The following is a 22496-nucleotide window of genomic DNA, read 5'->3' on the forward strand; positions in this document are numbered from 1 at the left end:
GTTATAGAAGTCCTACCTGCTCCTCTGGTTTTCACCTCATACCAGAGACTGGGAAAACAAACATGAGTTATGAATACCTCTTTGAATATTGTGTTATCCAATACCTGCCTGGAGTGAACTCCTGTGTGAGAGTACAGTGTGTATTACATTATACATACATCAAAGGACTGTGTATTTAATATTTTTGTATTCATGGGTGTGTGTGTGTATATGTGTTGTATATATGTTTTGGTTTGGGTAAACAAAAGATAAGCAGCCAATTCAGTTTGCTATGTTTATATTAAATAATTTAAAGCTCTAAAGTGGTGGAGCAGTCAGCAGAACACAGAACAATATGAACTTTCATGTTAGATCTTTCCAGTCTTGGTAGAGCTCACTTTGTGTGTGTGTGTAAGAGAGAGAGAGAGAGAGAGAGAGAGAACACCTGTGTGGATGGTTTTGTTATTAAAGCACTGTAAGGTGCCACACAAATGGACTTTAATTTCAGGAAAGTCTAAGCTTCGAGTTCTGTGAGTGAGCATTTAACTAAACTATTAGTTTGCATTGGCCATGAGTTGTAAAGCTGTTGAGTGTGTAAACGACTTGGCCTGTTCAACCAGGCAGCAGCAGGAGGAGGAGGCATGTGTGTCAATGGAAAAAAACCGGCAGGTATTAGCAGGTCTTAGTTCTCTTCCTCTTCCCTTTTTCCTGTTGTTGCACATTCCCTGACTGAAAGACGAGCTTCAAATTCTCACAGATTTTTCAAAGATCCAGGACCTTTAGCTCGCACACACGGACACATGGACAACTCTACCACAAAAATGGTAACTCCACAGTCTTCTTACATTTGCATTCTTTGCTTTTGTGAATGTTTATTTTTTTTTATTTAATTTTTTTGTTGCATTTTACCGTTGTGCTCTTTCAGTTGGTACAACAACTTATCCGCCCCCACTTATCTTTTTTTTTTTTTTTTCAAAGTCAGGTTTGTTTTAAACTTGAGTTTTAATTTTCTGCACTGGCCTTTCTACACTTATTATATACGGGATTGTGTTGCAACTTTGTGTCTTATTTCTAACTAGTGGGGTTCATAATGGAGATCACTGCATTTGTTGTTAAATGTATGTGTTGAAATCAGTTAAAGAAATTGGAGTGCAGTGTCTTGTCTGAAGACACTTTGACATTTGGCCAGGAGAAATTGTGGTTGGCTTCTCTCCCAACTCCTGCGACAAGCTGTGCAGTCCTTCAAAAAGATTCAAATACAAACTGTGTACCCGCAGTCTGGTTGATGATTTAACAGTAAAATGTGTAAGGGTGCACCATAATTCAACTCTGAGCTACATGCAAAACTTTGTCTTTGTTTTTATTGCGGCTGTTTTCCCCGCATAGAACACAAATATAAATATGAACTTATGTTATCAAATATATATATATTTTGGGGTGACTTTTTATATAAAGTCCTAATCTCACCAATGTGAATGTGAACCATTTTAATTTAAAATCACATCCTATGAACTGTTCACGTGTGCTGTCCTATGCAAATCCTCCTACGTAAACACAGTCGGTCAAAAAAAACACTGGTCTGTTGGAAAATGCCTTTGTAATATCTTTTACCAAATTAAATTAGTTATTTTCATTTTTCAACCATAATAATCTGTTTTCAGTTCAGTCAAAACCACAGTTAAACATGTAGGGCAGTTACTAACGGAGAGTGAAAGTGTCCGACAACATGGTCTGGGCCTTTTGAGCCTCAGGCCAATTGAAGCAAAACCTCCACCATAAGTCACACCCCCAAAGTCTATGTATTGCAGAAGAAATGTAATGTTTTGGAACGACCAACACACAAATATTCGATCATTGTACGCTATAAATTGTCTCACTCATTTATTGGGTGCTTTTTATTTAGAGTTCAAACTTGTGTGTAAATGTATTTATAAATTTTAAAAAATCAGTTCAATGACAATTTCTTTTTTAACAGTCCTTTTTATCATGCTGTTCACATTTTGTCATCATGAGAGCAAGACAACACCTAACAATTGGCAAGTTATTGAAACACTGACATTTTATGTTGTGGTATACTCTGTTGTTAGCTTTTGTTTCAATAAATTGTTTGAGATGAAGAAATGACCTTTCCAGGCTTCTACTTAAATGCCCTACTTTCAAGATATAATATCACTGTAGCATGAACCTTTTATATTTTCCATAAATTCCACACAAAAGCCAAATTTCCCTTTTGACTTATGGGTGGAACACGTTTTGACTAGTGTTAACACATACAGGGTTCACAAACTTTTAAATGCCTGTATATAAAAGAAAGGTGGGAAAAACTGTTGCAATGCACAAATAATCACATGCATTATGACATTTGACATTAATCTCTTTCCTCTCTGATTCTCCCTCTCCCCCTTTAATAGCCCACCACTCTTCCTCCTTCCCAACCAAGTGGGCCGAGCTGTGGAGAGATTCACTGCAACAGCCGTGGAACCTGTGTGGTTCCTCCAGGTGGAGACAGCCAACTGGTGTGTAACTGTAAGTTGGGGTACCAAGGTAATTCCTGCGAGGACACGATCAACGGTGCATTGAGTGTACCACTCACCCTGAGTGTGCTTGCTGTCATTGTCTGCGTCGTAGTCCTGGCTTTTGCCGTGGCCAAGTGGAAGCGGAATAAAAAGAAGGCGCACAGGTAGCTATTCAAATAAATCACATGTGATGAGTGACATTTAGTAACTGTGTGTGTCCCTTCAAAGGGTTTGTTGATCTTGGTGGAATAGCTACATGTTTTTTGAAAAAGAAAAAAACGACTGAGATGAAAAGATCAATCTCTTCTACTTTAGTCCCTTCGTAACTCCTTCACTCTGGAGAACTGAGGTTTTTACACAGCACCAATTCATAACCCAAAAATCAGTTCAAGCCACTTTACATAATAAAGTCAAGACTGTACAGATTCTGGTCATTTACCATAATCACAGCAATGAAAGAAAGACAACATTTGTTTGATGTCCCTGCTGTAATGAGAAATGATTACAATGGCAACAGCAGGAACTGCTGTACCATGATTGTAACTACATGCTGACTGTAGTGTGTAGGCAACATACAAATACTATAAGTATTCTTTTCATCCCACTCAAAGTAAGAGTACATATGAGTGTTAAACTATTTACTCTTCAACACTGAGGGTCTTGGGACAAAGGTTTTTGTTTAAAACCACTGGAAGCCTTCAGGGAGAGAGCGTCTTATTTGGAAACTGGAAGTTTTTGTTGTTTTCATGGAAGTGTGTTCACCTAGTTGGCACAATGACGTCAACATAAGGCGAGAAAATGTTGACAAATAATTGAGTTTTCGTCCATTGTCCACAGAAAAATTTTGGAGGCAAAACGTTACCGCACTGCTGAGTAACGTGTAAAGGTCTCCAATATATCTGAGGTAAAGAGATGGCTGTAAATATTTACTACTAATTATTTTACATGAGTTATTCAGAAATCAACCTGAGTATAAATATCCGTCTAAGGCGTAAATTAAAAATGCGCAGATGTGTCATAATTTAACCTGACGTGTAATGGTATGAGGACGAATACTAAACTAAAAGGCTAATTTTTGTTTCCCTCCAGGTCAACAATGACTTCACGTCAGGTGACACTCCTAAGCTTCCAGCAGCTCTCCTCTGCAGCAAAGCTCACGCTGCACCAAGTGTGAAATCAGGTTTATCCTTCTGTTGTTATTCCTGACTCTGGACAGTTACTGTGTGGATTAAATTTGCAGCAAACCAAACGCTAATGCTGAACCGATGACCCGTGACTTTGACTGAGAAGATGGATCAGTCTATCGGTGACACCTTGAATATATTTACTGTACATACAGTAAGAATTCTTCATACTGCAACGTTGTAGTGGATTACCAGTTAACTAGAGAAGAGGTGTATTGGATTAATAGTAACTCAACTTCACTGATTTGACTATGTTTTTCATACCCTGTAATTCAATTACATGAAATGACTATACATGTTTTTTTATCACTGAAAAACCAAAGCACACGAACAGCTGTACATCTCTCTGCAGTTCTCTAATCCACAGGTAATAAATAACCAGCTTGTAGTGTGTTTACAGGTGTGAGTTATGAAATTGGTATTTGAATAAGGTACATTTCAGTCTTTACCTTGAGAGCAGAAACCTGGTGTTGCTCTACAACGTCATAGTTTCATATGAACAATTTATATGTGAAAAACATATAAATGATGTTATTGCCATTATTTTGTTTTTATTGTAGTTAAAAACTTTTGGGAATTTTTTAATGATGTATGGCTAGAAATTATAGCATTATTTATTAATTTATTGTTGCAAATGAACCACCTATAACTAAAGGAAAGACAAATTGTAAAAATGAATCCCAAACGTAGATGCAGCAGCCATTCTACTGCTGTGTTTTTTTAATTAGTCAACAACAGACTTTCGTGGACTAAGTGTTATTTAAGTGTGAATATTTAGTCAGAATCGCAGTAGCAAGCTTCATCATTGCTCTTGTGAGCAACAAGTTTCCTTGTGCACGTTCCATGTACAGTTTGCAAAAGCTTGTTTTCAAACTGAATGTCTTCTAACAGCAAATCTAGTTCTAAATGATGGTGCAAATGTTCATCTACCAGTCCCTGTATTTGGTGGAGCAGTGGCATCTCCTTAATCAATGCGAAATTAAAAATGGTCAAGTTCTCAAAATCAACTGTGTCTTTTGATTGGTTATTCTGGTTCTTGCTTACTGTGTCCGAGAACTTTGGAATCAGCTCGGGAGCTACATGCTGATACATGTCACCTTGAGTCTAATCTGGCACCTGGAGAACAGGTAGAGGTAAGAAAAATATGTTTTTTTAGTTAGTATTTCAATGTGTTCATAATGAGAAAAGATTTCACTAACCCAAAGCTAAAATGTGCGGACACACCTTGGCCCATCCTGCTTTGCATCATTTTGAAATTCCTCTCATGTGACAAGGCACATTACCACATAAGACAGACTATTCTCTTTTGATTGATCAATCTTTATAAATAACTATATTCTTTTGTTACTTTAGGTTTCGAAGAAGTTGAAGAACAAGTTTTTTGTTAATTTATGAGTATATGAGCAGAGCCAGAAATGCTGCACTCTGCTGTTTAGCTGGGCTTTAAAACTTTAAAACATTAGCAGCTTTATTTCATATTACCACACCGTCTCTGTACTGTAGGGTTACAAGCTTTCAAATAAAACACATAAAAAGCCCAACAAGCCTGTATAGAACCACCACACAGATTTAAATATCATAACACACGAGTTTGTTACTTCCGAAAGGATTTTGCAACTGTACGAATGTGTGTCTGCTTATTACCAATAAATATTTAGAGCTGGGTTGAATTTTATATGAAATACAAGAACAGAACACTTTGTTTGGACATTGAAGTTGGTATAAAGTTACCAGATGAAACCAAAACTTGTCCTATAAGACAGGCACCAGTAATCAGTAGGCCGTTTTGCCTTTTATGTTCTCTAAAATGTTCTGTAAAACTCTAACAATACTAAGTTTAATATCATCCTCTTATGAATTGATATAACCAGGTGTCATTGATTAAAACATTTCCTAAATGCTGCTATAGAGTTTTTAATATGTACGGTAATAATGGTGAAAACAGCAGTCTGTGTGTGTTTTGTGCATAGACCAAAACATGAGATGCTGCCCTTTTTAAACTCTCTAGGATCCTTTGATGCAAGAAAAAGCTCAAACGATCAACGGCTTTCGGCTTGTCCCTTCGCCACAGCTGAACATGTTCTGCACGTTGCTTTGGTATTTGTGTTTATGCCGGATGCCTTTCCTGCCCCCTCCCATTTTTATCCGGCCTTGGGACGTCACCAAGGTTGCCCTTGGTGGCTGGGCGGGGCCCCACCTGGTGGGGTGGGTTTTAAACCTGTGGCCACCAACCCAATGCTCTACCACTGATCCACATGGCCCCCTATGATGCAAGGAAAGGCTAATTTGTAGCACAAATAGCACATTTCATGTTAAGAAGCAACCCCAAAACAGTACACATGCATACTGTATGCATGCAGTAACATCATCTTCAATGTTTACTAAACTCAACAAGAACCAAGAACTGGTCTGCAATGTGGGCTAACCAGACAGCAATATGACAAGATCTGTAACACCGATAAATGTAATATAAGCAGTTTCAAAGTTGGATGAATGTAAGAGTAATTCCACTTAATATATACATAATAGCTTAATGTTGTACTACCCCCCCCTGTGACAACATTCAGTCTGTGTGTACAGTCAACACTGTACAAAGCTGGAAGTGACTCTGGTGCCACCAACACAAACAACTCTCACTCCCAAACTCCTGCTTAGATTTTTACATTTAAAACAAATAGAAGCAGCAGCAGCAGCACAGTTCAGTCTTTTACTTGATGTTTACATTAACTACCCACAAAAATCCACCTGGTGAGTTTAATGTAGCCGAGCCACAACAATAAAACCAGCTAGTCACTGTAGTCTTGTGGCCGAATGCTAAATACAGTAGAACCATCTTAGAAGAAGGGGAGCTGAAGTGGGAAACACAAGGTCTGTGAAAATATGACTTTTACTTACTATTAACATCAACTGAAGCTGAAAATTAAATGTTTGCACTTGCGACTTTAAATTTTGAACATGCAGGAATCTCAGCACAGTCGTTCAATAAGATTTGCCATTTATGTTTTAAATAGTGTTAACTTGTAAGAACATGTTTTTAAGCATTATTAAGATGGTGGCTCAAATGACACATCTACAACTTCACAAAAACTTACAATATAATGGTTACTGTCATAAACTATCATTTATGTGTATAATAAATATTAACTGAAGGTAAAAACACACATTTTGTAGTAGATCATGTTCTTCCATTTCCATTCATCTTTTCCATCTGTAGGAGTGTATAAACTCACAATGGCTGTTATGAGTCAGGCTATCACAACTAAGCATTGTGCTTGGCCATAGAGGGACAACCACAGTGTTAGTTTGTTCGAGATCTTGATTCAGTTTAAACAGAACAGGTTGTTAGACAAGAAAGCAGACCGGTCAGACCAGTCAGGCTAGATTGTCTGTATACTTCCGAGGTTACGACTGAGCAGACTGGGTTGCAAAGAAAAGGAAAAACATCACTGTAAAATGTAGTCGAGCACTATGTGTGTTTGAACAGTGTCCATAATGACTTCTACACTTGCTTGTCTATGTGACTGTCTTCAGGCTGTCACTTTGTATGGTCTTGAATCGTACAACTTTTAAGATACACATCCAATGTAAAATGTACAAGTTCAAAGTCCCTCCACCCAAGGAAAAAACAAAACAGTTAAGATGACAAAAAGGACACCAGTCATCCGTTATTAAGAACCACAATGCACATTTAATAATCAGCAGCAAGGACAATATTCATCACCTGCACGTTTAGCCACATAGCTGTAAAGTGCATAAGAATATTTAAGAGTATTTTTAAATTAGAAAAGAAAAAAATGATGTAAAAATGTAATAGCTTATTTAAAGATGACAGCTATTTACAGAGTTCAGCATCATTTGCAGAATATAAGACAACTTCAAATATACCTTTTCTTCTTGTGGCTTAATAAACAGTGTAAGTTTGCTCTCCACGTTTTATGGCTTATTCACATCTCTTAACTTTCAAGCGAACTCCTTCTATTGCATCTCATCTTTAACATTATCACAATGAATGTACAGCTTGAGGCACATGTCTGTAGTAGCCTATTACAATGAGGTTACGAGTAATCATAAAAAAAAGTTATGCCCTTAAAGAGAATCGTCTATATCCATGTCTCTGTCATTAACACATTAATCAATCATATATTTGTCTCCACATATTCCTATTCTACTGATGTAACACTGTAACACAAAGAGGCCTTTCAAATGATTCTGCTGATGCTGAGTTTAGAGTTGTTTCATTATATGTAAGGTAGTTGGTTTCTTGGCACTGCTGACAGTTTCCCTGTCAAAATCATTCATCAGTCGACAATGAAAGAAAAGCCTGCTGGTTTTCTCCTACGTTATTACTACAATACAATGTTACCGAGCCCTATAGCTACAGTTTTACTGTAGACGGTACATATGGGCTATTTGTAAAGTCAATGTGTACCACTGCTTCCTCCTACAATATTCCCACTCTCGGTCGCTTTTTATGATAATCACGTCCATCTTCAAGTTGATTTCCTTGTCCTCCAGCTTTGATGTGTGTCATGCTCTTCTCATAGGTCTGCATCATAGGGTCTGCCGGCGTAAGAGGTGTTGGCTGAGCGGGGAGCGGGGCTCTTAGCCCGGGGGAAGGACACATCATCATCCAGCTCGTCTCTGCTGTATGGGACGCTGCTGCTGACGCTGCTGGCGGGCCGGCTCGTCCTCGGCACATAAGTGGGTCTGGGCTGCGGTTTATGCTGGTGAAACTGGGCGGCTCTGACCTCCTCTACCCGTCTCTCCCCTCGGTTCTTTCCTCCGCAGCATCGGCACATCCCGATTGCCATGACGATGCCGCCCAGTATTTCAAATATTCCGCCAATGTATCCCAGGACGATGCAATAGCCGATGCGCACATCGTTGAGCGAAGTAGCCGACGTGAGGTTGGCGAACGTGTAGTTGTACCAGGAGATGGGTATAATGGTCATTACCCCAGATAAGAAGATCAGCAGTCCGCCCAGACCGGCCACTACCCAGTTAGGCTTGTCTTTCCAGCAGCGCACCCCCGGGATGGCCACGGCCAGCCCGACTAGAGTCACGATGAGGGAAGCCACCATCAAACCCTGGGCGATGGTGATGATGTAGTTTTTGAAGTACTGGCTGTCAGGTTGACTGCACGTCGGCGACGGGTTGATTGTGCTGGCCAGGCAGACGTCCCAGATGCCTTGCTCGATGTACTGGCTGGATGGAGTGTTGGGGATATTGTTGAGGGTCCTCCAGTTCGGGGCCACGGTGGCAGTCAGGTCCAGGATCCAGCCACACGGAGCCATGACCAACCCGAAGATGAGGATGCCCGGTGTGCGCATGGATGTCCTGATCCACTGTTCCGTTGATTGCCTCGGCATGATGGCAGATTGTTGCTACAGGTGCTCTTCTTCTTCCGAGACTGAGTATTCAGACAGGGGTGTCCGAGTTTTGACAGCTGGTTTTAAAAACAAGTCCGACTGAAACCTGACAGTGGGCGGGGCTTGAACCTTACCTGTCTGCTTCTGTCCCCAAATAGAACAGGTGTGGCGCGCCAGGCGCAGCCGGTCTGAGGGCTTTTTCATTCACCTGCCGCAGCGTATGAAGCCATGGAGAAGTTTCGATGAGGCTGTGATCGTGTATATGATAAATACAATTACAGATGTAGTTTATAGTTTTGTGTGGAACTGAATGATGAATTGTGGTGCTCAAATATTGTTAAGTATCTTACCCCAAACCATGGCATGACAGCTGAGGAAAAAATAAACCAAAATAAACCAACAACAACATTTTTGGATTTTTATTAGTTTGTAAACAGCATATACTTAAAAAGATGTTTTCCTACAGTATTATTAATAAGCATTCCTAATTAACTGAATGCGAGACTTCTAAAAAAAAAAGATAAAACATATAAGCATAACCCATATAAACAGTTAAGGAATAAAAATTAGGTGAAAACATCTTCCTCAAACTTTTTATAAGCTGTCATTAAAGAGACCTTCACAGTGGCCTTTAGTTCAGGAAAAAATGCAGCTTCTACTCACTACTTTTTTTGGATTACTCCGTCACAGACAGGCCTTGTAGGCCTATCTTTTTCGGCAGGAATGTAGTTTTGCAGCAAAAATATTTTTCTGCTTCTTGATTCCCCCCCCTTCTGATGCATGTGTTTCTTTGGTCTGTTTCTATTTATCTTTCACTTTCTCTTGCGTTTTCTTTCTTTCCAGCTACCCCAACTCTCCATTAAGGTCTCATGCCCACTGTCTTTTATTCACATGAAAGTGTATTTTTTACAAACGGTAATAAAGTCTCTTTGAAGCTGCCTGGTGCTAAATAAACCTGAGCAACTCGATCGACCCAAGAGCAAACTAGGGTGCGGATGTGACTCTCTGCCACCAGCTTAACAACTCCACAGGAACTGAAGAAGTTTCTGGGTCTAAAGCCAGTTTGAATAGCAAACTGGCTTCAGACCCAGAGATTTACATTATTTACATTTTGTGATGCCTTTTATTAGGTTAAATGCATCAAAAGAACCCTTTTAATGCAGCTTGAACAACTGCAGCTCAGTGCACTGAATGTGAAGATCATTTTAGTTGAGGTTGGATAGCCTTATATCAGTTGTTAGAACTATGAGAGGTATGTCAACCAACCAACCAGACAGCGTTAACTGTGCATTCTCACCCACCCTTTACACCACAGCCTTGATGTATTAGTTAAATCACTGTTATAGGAGTTGTCACGTGTGATCAGCTTGTGTGCATTTAAAAGAAAAGCCACAGAGCATTATGCAATATTGTGTTGTATCTACTTTAAATAGTTCCTTTTGTGTTGATTTTACCACCAGCTCTATCAAGACCACCACTGTTGCCCCCTCATCGTTTAAAAGACGCAAAGAAAATCACAATCGCAATATCATTAGTGTCCCAAAGAATTGTAGGAACATAACATTTCGATGATAGTGTACAGGCTTGTTCATAAATTCCAGTGACTAATCAGTACAAAAACCCCTTCCAGCATGTTCCAAAGTTAGGTCAAAGGTTCCCACAACCAGGTCTACATTTACATTACATTTACATTTAGTCATTTAGCAGACGCTTTTATCCAAAGCGACTTACAAGTGAGGTACAAGGCAAGTCTACTGCAAAGGCCTTTTAAAGCTGTCCGAGTTTTTCCAACAAGGGTTTACATACTCTTCAGAGCAGATAGATTAAAAATATCTCACTGATACTTCTATCAGGCTAAATAAAGGAAGACTGAAATCAAAAGTTTTGATCTCCTCTAATGAAAAGCAGCAACACTCCATAAATGTATGTATCACACTGTGTGTATAGAGGTTATTCGTTTTGGAAAAATTATAAGTCATGTCACATCTATGCAGCATACTTAATACTGTACGTACAGTTTCTTTCTTCTTAGTATTTGTATTCCAGTTTCAGTCAGGATGCATTGCTGCATTGCAAAATAGCACAAGAAGCTATAATTAGTGCATATCATTCATAGATACATATGAACTGGTAGTGATGCACATGCCAAAGACCACAGTTACTGCATGATGTCTGCTACTGCCTGGTGGTCAGTTAATGTAACTACTTTAATGTTGTTTAAATTTAAATAAAAAATGTAATCCTAAATTATCTAAAACTCTGAATAAATGATCTGAATTTGAATTGAGACTCTCTATCCCAGTCATTAGGGCTAGTTTGGTTTTGTAAAGAGGTTACTGGCCCAAATGAGTTGGCACCCGCATGGACTTTTCATCATGATTGTGTAACTTTTTATCTGGTTGCTCGTGTTGCCCTCTGTAGTTAGAGATGTGCAGGTCAGGTGAATTCTAAATTCAGCAATTTGCAAGGGAATTTGAATGTGTTTGTGTGCCCTTATATGAACCCGTGTTTGTATCCGGACTCTTTTGTTGTACCACATGTGTAAAAACAAATAATGAGCAATCTGATATTTCTGGGTAAAAATGAGCATTGTGGATTTTTACAGGAGTCACAAAATCTAAATCTAGGCAACACGGTGTAGCTTTAGTGGAGATGAGGTCAAACTAAACCCGTGTGACAACTAACAGGGCAGAATGTACCAGATTGGATCATACGTGTCAATCAGTCAAACACCTTTCTTTAAACCTTCACCTTACTTCAATGAAAATCTTCTGCTAATACAAAGAATATATGCATCACAATTAAAAAAACAAAACAAGCACTAATTATTAGAAAAACATGATTTCTAAAACAAAACAAAATAGTTATGTTGCAACTGTATAGGTATAATTACACCTGTGTTGTTGGTAGATTATTGTACAGTTGTTATCATGTCTGTAAAACATGCAGCCTACTAAACTGTCCACAACTGTGTACACCATTTTATCCCTTAAGAGTATTTTGGATGTTTATGTAGAGCTTCTATTCTGATGGTTCAGCTGGTGGAGTCGGAGGGTCGAAATGGGGCATGACACTGAACCCCCAACAGCTCACAGGGTGTAAAGCCACAATTCTGGAGTCATTACCAGTAGTTTCCACAAGATGACAGCATTGTTTAAACCAAGTCATATTGATCAACTAATCAGTTATTAAGTTTTTAAGTTTTTAAATAAATTTAAATTTTAAAAGTTGCTGCAATTAATAATATTATACTGGTTCACATGTCAGATGAGCGTCAGTTATGTGTTTTCTTACAAAAGCATCACCCATCATGAGAGCATCATCACTCTAAGAGCCTGCATAAAAACAAGCAAATAAATACAAAGGGGTATAAAATAATACTGTGGATGAGAGTGTCATGTTCAATTTTTGAGCAGGTCCTATCCAATATTTGCACTGTATTGCCCCTTCAAATTAGAATAAACATGCACATGTCTCTAATTTTCACCTAATTTCTCCCAAAAACATATTTTGTTGTGGTTCATAAACATTTCACACAGGAAAAAAAAGTGCTTTGTTTGTCATAAAATTTGTTCCACATTTAACCAGTGAGGCTAATTTCAGAATGACTAATAAATGTGTTCTGCAACCAACTGGCTTCAGTAAATAATCCCAGTAATCCGAGCGGAAGTCTGGCTTTGGTGGGCAGGAAACTGTCAGCAGTGTTTTTGTTGCTAGTGGGGACTGTTGTGTTGGGAAAATGGCGACGCCTCGTCGCTTGTCTCAGCAGCAGCAGCAGCAGCAGCAACACCCACGCTCCCTGCTGTCCTCCCCGCCCCGGGGCTCTTCTCGCCCCGTCACTCCTCCCAATTCTCCGCCGGCACCTGCCGACGATGCCTCCCCGCTTCGCCACGCAATGGACAACGCGGCTGACGGTGAGGTAACCCCGGCCTCTCCCACCACCACCTCCCCATCTCTGGCCCTCACCACCACCACCAGCAGCAGCAGCAGCAGCACTAGCAGCAGCACTAGCAGCAGCAGCAGCTCCCCGACCACTACCGAGGGCAGCGGGACCAGCCCCGGCTCTACGCCCGACTCGGGCAGCGGAAACCCCAGTGGCAGCATCAGCGGTAGCGCTGCAAACGGGGCGTTTAGGGAGCTTTTTGAAGCCTGTCGAAATGGGGATGTTTCAAGGGTGAAGAAACTCGTGGATGCACTGAATGTGAACGCCAAAGACATGGCAGGACGCAAGTCTACACCCCTGCATTTTGCTGCAGGTAACAACCTTTTACCCAACACCATTAAGCCTTTTTCTGCAGACTGACTTTAGTGGTTAAGAGTTATCAGAGAAGGAGGCTAATAAAACCCGAGCCATTAGCTCCGCACTAGTTTCCAGAATTAAACTGGCAGACCGTTACAACGGGAAAAATCAACCTTTAAGAAAGATTTCAAAAACATTTTATGGCTTATATTGAGACACTTACCCGAAAGAACGGTTATTTATTACCCTTTGGAACAGTTGAAATCACAGTTTAAAGTTTGGAGAAAATTAATAACCATACTGCATTGTCATATTGGGTATTGTGTATGTTGTCATAATTAATCCCAGTGATAACCATATGTCATTGTTTGTCAGTGTTGATGAGATTGTTGCGTGGTGACGTATTAGCATGTGTCCTGTAATGAAGGCACCTCACCCACAAACCCAACGAGACTGGTGGAGCCTATAAGGAGGATTTCTTCTTCTGTCATTTGGAAATGGTTCAGCAACAAATCAGAAAATCAAAAAAAGAGATTCATCAGTCACTTAATTGATTTATGGTAATATTTGATGGTATTGCTGAATATTTGCCCTCCTCTAACACCAGATGATTCTGGAAAGCTGGGCGAATGACTTGTTTATGATCTATACAGACTATGCTGCTTGTGCTTTTTGTAAATTTCTGATTTCCAGAAGTGAAGACAAAGCATCTTTACAATGCTGCCATCCAGTGTTAAAGCTCTCACTTACAGCAGAAATCCCCATAATAATTTTTTATAAGGATACCATTAAGGGGTTTTGTCAACAGTCTAAAGTGCAGCTTCAGTTTAGCCTAAGTTTTTAACTTTGCAGTAAGCTGCAACCAGAGAAGTTTGATGTCCATGGTTATATAAAGTTGTAAGACTTTCCTCAGCCCTTTAGTCTTGGACTTTGCTGATTGTAATTATCAGTTCAGACGGGAAAGATAAAAAAGGAAAAAAAACATGCACAGCTGTTTTACATCTCTGGCCTTGCTAATCCTCAGCAGCCTGAACAGATCCTCCAGCCCCAACATGCATTTTGTAGTGCAGACATAGCAAGCTTTGCATGTACAGCACTGTCCCAGACAGCTGCCACAAGCACCTTTTACAGAGCAAAAACTATCAGGAAAAAATCAGGAAAAATAAATATGGATTTTGAACATGAAATACTATAGCAGTCAATTTACAAAGATAAAAAGCCCAACAGAAGTGAAACGGTGCATGAACTGAACAGCCTAAAATGAATTTAATAATCAGTTTAAGCATAAGATCACAGTATTAATTAGCTTATTGTTCTTGATCTTATTGTGCTGCTTTTACTAACAATCGTCTCTCTGCTCTTGTCTCAGGTTTTGGGCGGAAAGATGTGGTGGACCATCTGATTCAGACAGGTGCCAACGTGCACGCTCGGGATGACGGCGGTCTGATCCCGCTGCACAACGCCTGCTCGTTTGGTCATTCTGAGGTGAGACTTTATACATTGACATTTCAATGTGCTTTTATGCTTATTTTATGTTTGTATGTATTATGCTTTGCCCCTGTGTTCCAGGCATTCAGGCAAAGCAAAGGAGTGACCAAAACATTATATTGCGCAAACATATACTGTACCTTCCTGCTGTAAATGTTAATGTGCACAGTCCACATTAGGGTTCTCATAGAGAAAACATGACATTTTCCTGTCAGTGCTATTGTGGTATTCTTATCTAGCTTAAGTATGACATTGTTTTCAATGATCTGTAATGTACACTACTCACAAAAAGTTTGGGATATTTGACTTTTGGGTGACAGTGATTCTACAGTGATATAATATCATGAAAGTAGGGCATTTAAGTAGTGGCATTCAATGGGAATTTCTTCATCTTAAACAATTTTTTGAAACAAAAGCTAACAACAGCGGTGGGTATACAATGACAAAAAATGTCAATGTTTCAATGACTTGTCAGTTGTTAGTTGCTGTCTTGGATTGATGATGTCAAAACGTGAACAGCATGATGAAGAGGACTGGTTAAATACAGTTAGTCATTGAAACAGAACCTTTCGTTGGCGAATCCTGGATCAGATATGATCAAACTGGTACTGAAACACGGAACAGTTGGATATGTGCATTCAGAACTTTAGAGTAGGTAAAAAAATAGGGTATTTGCTTTGCTTTAATTTTTATTTAGATTTAAGTTTAAGCACTAAAGCAGTGGTTGAAAGCTTCAAAGTACAATTATGTCTAGTTTGACTTTTACTCGACTTCATTTAAGAGCAAATATCTAAACTTTCTATTCCATTACATTTCTAGTAAAAGTTGCATTACATGTTACATTTACATAATTTTACACATTTTATAATGCTACATGTTTTACATTTTTTAATGAATCAATAGTAAGACAAGAACAGCTTCACTTAACCAATCAGCACAGGCAGACATAGTGTTAGTCCCCCGGTCCCTTTAAAAGACTTAATTGACATATTAAGTTCAAGTGAAGAGCAGAGTTGTTTTTTATAGAAGGCCTATTCGACCACTTGACCATGTCTGTGCAGAGGCTGCACCATAAACTCCAAATCCATTTTTTTCCAAATTGCCAATCTTTCTGATCTCTAAAGTGCCAAGACAATTCTCCCAGTTTAGAACTTACCTTTTTAATTTAGGAGTCGCATACACTGGTGTATCCAAATCATTTTTTACATTTGCATGCCGTCATTTTACTCGCAAATGTGAGTGAAATGTTTGTCCTGTAAAGCCCTGGCTGTAGAAAAGAGAAGAGAAGGCCAAAAACAAAATCTTTCTGTGGTTTAGTGTAGACTCAAAACTATGTATTAGCATCAGTGCTTACTTCTGTTGGTGTGTTTAATGGCACCATTTGAGGCAGAATAATTAGTTTTCTGCTGTCACTGTGCAATAATTTAATTGGATGACTAAAATAATTGGTCATTTCCATTATTTTGTATTTAAATGCATTTTGGTTTGAAGGTAACAAAAAAACAAACAAAAACAAAAACTCAGTCTTACAAAATATTTTAAGCGTGAACCATATCATGGGGGAGAAATAAAAGTACCTTGGCATCTTCATGAAAGACACAAGTACAACAAGAACGAGAGAGACACAATGTAAGAATGAGGTTCCTGGGGGACTAAAATCTAGATCCAAAACATCTGAAATTAGGCACAGATAGCCAGGGGATAAAGAGAGGTCCCAGGATGCCAGATGGTCCAGCATGGAAAACCTGAACAAAAAAAAGAGGAGGGGGATGAGAAAATACAGAAAGAGAACCAGAGATGTCACATCTCAGGTCTATGCAACTGTGCACTGTTTAGGGGAAATGCCTCTAGCGAGTAAATACTTTGGAGATTTGTTATTTGTGAAAAGTAAATACAGATGTTCTGTTTTAAGGTGGTGTCCTTGTTGCTATGTCAGGGGGCTGACCCCAACGCTCGAGACAACTGGAACTATACACCTCTACACGAAGCTGCCATCAAGGGCAAGATAGATGTGTGTATAGGTAAGCACTAAAACGCTTTGCAAATATTGCAGTAAATTATTTATTTTGTTGTGTTCTTACTGTGTCTGTTCCTGTGAGACTGAAGTGATTTTGCAACAGAACAGAAACCGTACAATGTTGGATCCTAGAATTGCATCATTCCTCTGGGGACAAATAAAAGTCATTCCTACCCCTTAAGAGTGATGAATATGTTTTATGTGGCGGTAATACTTTGGCAAATTTTTAGATTGTAGTTAACCATGTGTGTATCTTTGTTTTGAATCTCACCTCCTTTGCTCCTCCAAATCCACAACCTTTTTTTAAATCACACAATTATTTCAGAAAATATAATAAACCACCCACAGACTGTATGTTATAATGTTCCATTAAGCATAAAGCAGCCAATAGGACATAAATTACGTTTACTGTGTTACTGCTTATTCTTAAGCCCACACAGGGGACAAAAGAGCATCGATTTCTTTGTGTTACAATATATATGTTCCCACCAATGGAGTTTTAATTTAAAAAGTGAAGCGGCACAACAGGCTCAGTTCAGGAATGAAGCAGCAGCAGCAGTCGATCTTTAAAGTTGAACAAAAAATAGAAGTAAATGTGAAGTAGATAAAATACACACAGCATGAAAAGCATCTCAGCAGTAAGTTGTTGGATATTTTTTATGATCCTAATGGAAAAGTATTGCTTGACATGAGCAGAAATAACAAATAGTCAGCATCACTTTGCTGTACTGGGAACAACAGGGAGGACAAGTTGTGCCAGTCATATTTATTTCTACAATGCTGCTGCAGAATGCTCAAATGTGCAACTGGAGGCTTTGTGGAGCTCTGATGGTGACTGTGCACAAACTTCTTCGCATTGTCAGGACTGGGATCTCCAGCTGTGGACTTGAAACTGAAGTAAAATAACTTTTTTGTTAGTGCATAATGTGCATACATTGATTTCAATTATTCATGCTTACTGTCGATTCCAGTCTCTGTAGGATTTAACACCAGAAGCAGTGGAAAAGAACAATTTAGAAAATGCAAATGCAAAAATCCAGACTGAAACAGAACCCGAGCTTTCAGACTTTCAACACATGCAAGCAAACTAAAACAATTTGTAGTCTATTTTGAAAATGCCAAGATGGTATTGTGTAGGGTTTTTTTATGTAGTAGTTAGAAGCACCAGACTTTAAAGTGTGCAGGTTACGTAAAGGATGTGGAGATGGCTGCAACCAGCATTTATCCAGCTTTAATAATTGTTTTTAGCCTAGTTCATAGTCTGCTGTGAATGAATGCATATTACATGCATATTAAACTTTTGTCATATACTGCTCTGATTGTCCTAGTAAATAAAAGTGCCATCCACATGCACTTCCACTGTCTGATAACACTTTGTGAAGCAGGAGGTAACGATTTTCACGTCAAACTAGCAGTTTGTAGGAAGATTTGAAAACCTGCCACCTTCACTATTTCTAAATAACACACCTCTTTTGCTGCCCTCTGGCATGAAGTGACACTTCACTTTTCATTATTTTCAAGACACGGCGTGTCCTTGAGAGTTACAGTGGGTAAACATTTTTTTTCTACATCAACCTTTGACAGTAAAAAACACAAAAGCACATGAATCCCACAAAATACCCCCCTTGCTAGATTTTTTGTCTTAGTTATGTGTGTTTGAAAACTCACTTTGACAGTGTACTTAACACTAATAGAGTATGAAAGTTCAGATAAGTTCTGGTGTCCTGTGCAAAATGGTCCACATGTTGACCAACACTTATATGTGTGAAGTAATAAAATGCAATCAATAGATGTTATTTTTGTCCTTTTCCATATTATTTTTCTATTTTGAGCCATGATTTTACCATGAAACTGACATAATGCTGTACTCAGGTACTTACTTACTTACTTACAATCCATAAAGCCTTCGAGCAGTCAGCTGGTAAGGCCAGTGCCAAGACGGACATCCACAATCACATACATCATGTTTTTTTGTTAACGGTTTCAAAGATTTTATCACATCTTGAGTTTGTTTTCTTAGTACATCTGACACTGTCATGCTGCCAGATTTTAGATTTGGCAGCTGAACGAGAGTCAGATCAACTGATTTTACTGTAAATTCTGCTTGAATGATGGACAGTCTGCTGTCCGTAATTTTTAGATTTTCTTTTTTTAATAGGATGTCATCAATGTTTACTACTTGTTTTAAGAATGTGTGCTAGATATTTTACATGATGAGAGCAAGATAGTTTCAGAGGGTTTCAGTTGAATCTTAAAGTTTGCTTGTTTTGCACATTTACAGATATTCAATATTCAGCCAGCTCAAACAACAAAAGATTAGTGTAATTCTCACATTTTAGCAGCTGGAAGCAGTACATGTTTGGCTGTTTAAATGGCTTATAAATAAGTGATTACCTGACTAATGGTTGCAGCAGTTATAAATTGATCAAAGGCAAATGTTCTGCAGCTCAGCTTTCTCACTTTTTCCTCTTCACTCTTTACTAACAGTGACAGCCCAGGAAAAGGAGTCCCTTATCTTGATTATTTAAGGTGGAGGTTTGACTTTTGCCCAGTCAGTGCCTGAAGCTCTTTACCTACATGGTAACTTGTGCAAAATGACACCAAAAATATCCAAGTGTAAAAAATAAAATCCATACTTACTCATCACTGCTCTGAAGTAGCTGCAGGAAGCTTTTTGACTGCTGTGGTCCACAGTTCAGCGACACAGAGCCCGACTCAGGCTAGAGTCATCACAGAGTTAAAATCTGATGGCATGTAAAGATTGCAGATAGACACAAGATAACCAGTGCAAGGCTGACATTGACCTGAAAACTAATCATGTCCAAAGTGGGATTAAGCTTGTTCACAGATTGATTTTGGAGGTATTACAGGCAAGCCATGCACATTAGAGACCAAACTGTAATCACTAAAGTAGAAGGTGACAAATGCAAATGAATCAGAAAAACCTCAGACCGGATTGTAAGATTACTATTTCTATATCCACAGATTTGTGCATTATTATTGCTCTCTCTACCTCATGGCCATATCTTTATTCTTGTGCTGTAGGGTATCAGTGTGTGTGTGTGTGCATGTGCGTGTGTGTGTGTGTGTGTGTGTGTGTGGGGGGGGGGGGGTTGGATTAGTGCAGAGCTAAATTATATTTTTTCTGAGGGGTGAGTGGGTAACAAAGGTTAGGGTTAGTGCTGGCAGAGACACACACACACACACACACACACACACACACACTCTAATACTTTAGCATGCACATGCACATACGTACTCATAGCATTATTCTGCCAGCTGGTTATCTCATCTTCTCTACTGGGTTGGAGCAGGGTAGTTTAAAGTGTACAAAAGTCAGAGGGCATGTGCAGCGGGAACTGCTCAGCAATCACAATAGAGGAGATAGAGAAGAGGGCAGTAAGAGTATTGACACTAACGCCCTCAAAAGAGCTAATTTACAACAAACCTGAGCGCAGAAAGAGTTTGTTATTCAGCTCATACCTGTTCTGTAGTCGTATACCTCTCCCCTCTCCTCTCCAGTCCTCCCCTGTCCTCCCCTGTCCCATCTTTGCCTTCCTTCCATTTCTCTCCCGATCTAACCTCTTTTTCCCCATTATGATTTCCTTTTCTTCAATTTCCTACTCTTCTCATCTCCCATCTCCTCTTTTACTTTTTTCTTTTGTCTCTTCTCTTCCAACCTTTCCATTCATTCAATTTTCTTTGATTTTTCTTTCTTCTTTTCTCCTCACTACGCAATTCATTTTCCATCTTTCCCCTTATCTCTTTTCTCCTCTCTTTTTCCTTCCTTTAGCCCCTTTTCACCTCTACACTTGTTTTTTTTTCTCTTCTCGTCTGTCGTGTTCTCTCCTTCCCTCTGTCCTTTCTTCTTCTCCTCCCTCTTCTTTCATCTCCTTTCTTCTCCTATTCCCTCACATTACCCCTCTCCTTTCTATTTTCTGATCTTCTTTTCTTTCTTCACCTCTCCTCTGCAAGAACTGCCCCCTGCTCTCTCTGTTTCAAACCAACACACCTGTATTGTTTTGCTCTTGCTCTCCTCTTTTCGTCCTCTACCTCTCTCACGCTCAACCCCCCTCCTCCCTTCTCCTCTCTCATCTTGCTCTCCGCTGCAACGCTCAGTCAGTCGGAGAGGCGAAAGTCTCTCCACTCACACTGCCTGCCTGCCTTGTCGCTGCTGCTGCTGCTACTACCTCGATTAGCTGTAGCCCTTCATCCCTCCCTTCCTCATTCATTTCTGTTTATTTTCACAGCTTTGCCACAGCTGTCCATCCCTCATCCATGGAATTGTGATGTGTTTTGTGATCACGTAGTTGCTATATTAGATCTGCTGTCTTTCTGGTGGTTTGGTGGAGCGCAGCTTTTCGCTGTTCTTGTTGTGGCATGTCTGTTTACATCAGCAGCATGGCTCGCAGGGCAGGGGCAGCCAGGGGCAGCCGAGGGAGCAGCGCTAGCAACAGAGGTGGAGCAGCTGGAGGAGGAGAGAGATGTAAAACAGGACTTGCAGAAGGGCTGGCAGGAGAGCCAGGAGACACAACCACTGGAGAAACAGAAGGGATAGCAGAGGAGGAAGTGGCAGAAAAAGGAGAAGGTCCAAGAAGGGCAGTTTATGGAGCAAGATGTGGTCCAGTAGCAGCAGGAGGAGCAGGAGGAGGACTGGGAGGAGGTGTGTGTCGGGGAGTTTGCATGTCAGTCCAGGAGCTCAGCTACTGTCTCTGTCTGCCCTGTTGTTGTACAGTGCTGCTGCAGCATGGAGCCGACCCCAACATCCGCAACACTGATGGCAAGTCTGCCCTGGACCTGGCTGAACCTTCTGCCAAGGCCGTGCTCACAGGTCAGTTTCCTGTTTATCTCACACACTCTTTTAGTATTAACAGGGCATATAGGCTTTTATCTTCCCATTTGTTTTGTTTTGATTTGATTTTGATTCATACAGTACAGTATCAATTATTTTGATGTGATTTAGTTTGATTGATTATTTACTTACATCAGATACTATATACAATACTATAGTTCACTTTACAGTCTAAGTAGTAAATATTTTCTTGTTATAAACCTGGGAAAGAAGTATTCCTTTTTTCTTAGCAACTAAAACATTGCACCTAAACATCTATATGTTTTTGCGCTTACACATGCCGAACTGATAAACACGAATGATGTTAACATCTATGTAAATAAATTCTGTTCCATGTGGTTAGACATGGCTTTAGGTAGATACTTTAACTAACAACAGCATACCCACTTTAATGATCACTTTGAGCACAGTTCATTTATCTGCAATGCTTGTGTTGACAAGACCTCACTTGGATCTCTGCAGACAGCTGTTAGCTAGTTAGCTGGCCTCAGCTCCCCACCAGGGAAGGAGAGAATAAAATTTAATCCACAGACTGCCCATTCAAATTCTACCACTTCCTGTGTTGTCAGAGATAGTATCTTTTTAAAAATCATCATAAAGCGCAGAACAGCAAACAGAGTCTTCTTTTCAGTCCATCTCCCTTGAAGGCATGTTTTCTAGATCCGCTGTAACCACAGTCAGCTGACAGACCCGTAAACTGCTGAAGGTCTGCATATACAACCATTCATGCCACTGCACTGTTGTGATTTCCGACAAATAATGTAATGAGCTATAATTTACTTTACTTTTAAATGAAAAATCTAATTTTTGTGCATTTTGTAATAACTAGTTTCCCGACAAAGTTGACATTA

The 22496-nt window shown here is 39.6% G+C and overlaps 2 protein-coding genes across 4 annotated transcripts in view; one reads left to right on the top strand and one right to left on the bottom strand.

Annotated features, from left to right (window-relative positions):
* Positions 1-7340: 7340 nt before the first annotated feature.
* cldn23.1 (claudin 23.1) lies at positions 7341-9116 on the bottom strand. Its single transcript, XM_067484297.1, has one exon. It carries the CDS (start codon positions 9046-9048, stop codon positions 8218-8220), a length of 831 nt encoding a protein of 276 aa, XP_067340398.1. The 5' UTR covers positions 9049-9116; the 3' UTR covers positions 7341-8217.
* Positions 9117-12744: 3628 nt separating this feature from the next.
* The window catches only part of LOC137103699 (poly [ADP-ribose] polymerase tankyrase-1), an 81520-nt gene continuing 71768 nt past the window's right edge, over positions 12745-22496 (top strand). The window contains exons 1-4 of one of the 3 annotated variants that reach the window (XM_067484293.1): positions 12745-13304; positions 14658-14773; positions 16689-16797; positions 21529-21624. In XM_067484293.1, the coding sequence (XP_067340394.1) occupies positions 12788-13304; positions 14658-14773; positions 16689-16797; positions 21529-21624 (838 nt within the window). In that variant the 5' untranslated portion in view covers positions 12745-12787. The remainder of the gene's footprint in view (positions 13305-14657; positions 14774-16688; positions 16798-21528; positions 21625-22496) is intronic. The other 2 variants (XM_067484294.1, XM_067484292.1) reach the window with 2 other exon arrangements.

Source organism: Channa argus, chromosome 18, assembly GCF_033026475.1.
Source record: "Channa argus isolate prfri chromosome 18, Channa argus male v1.0, whole genome shotgun sequence".
NCBI lineage: Eukaryota > Metazoa > Chordata > Actinopteri > Anabantiformes > Channidae > Channa > Channa argus.

What these genes read in the sequence shown, in the direction of transcription:
- cldn23.1 (XM_067484297.1), bottom strand. Translation starts at nt 9,048, where the DNA reads ATGCCGAGGCAATCAACGGAACAGTGGATCAGGACATCCATGCGCACA.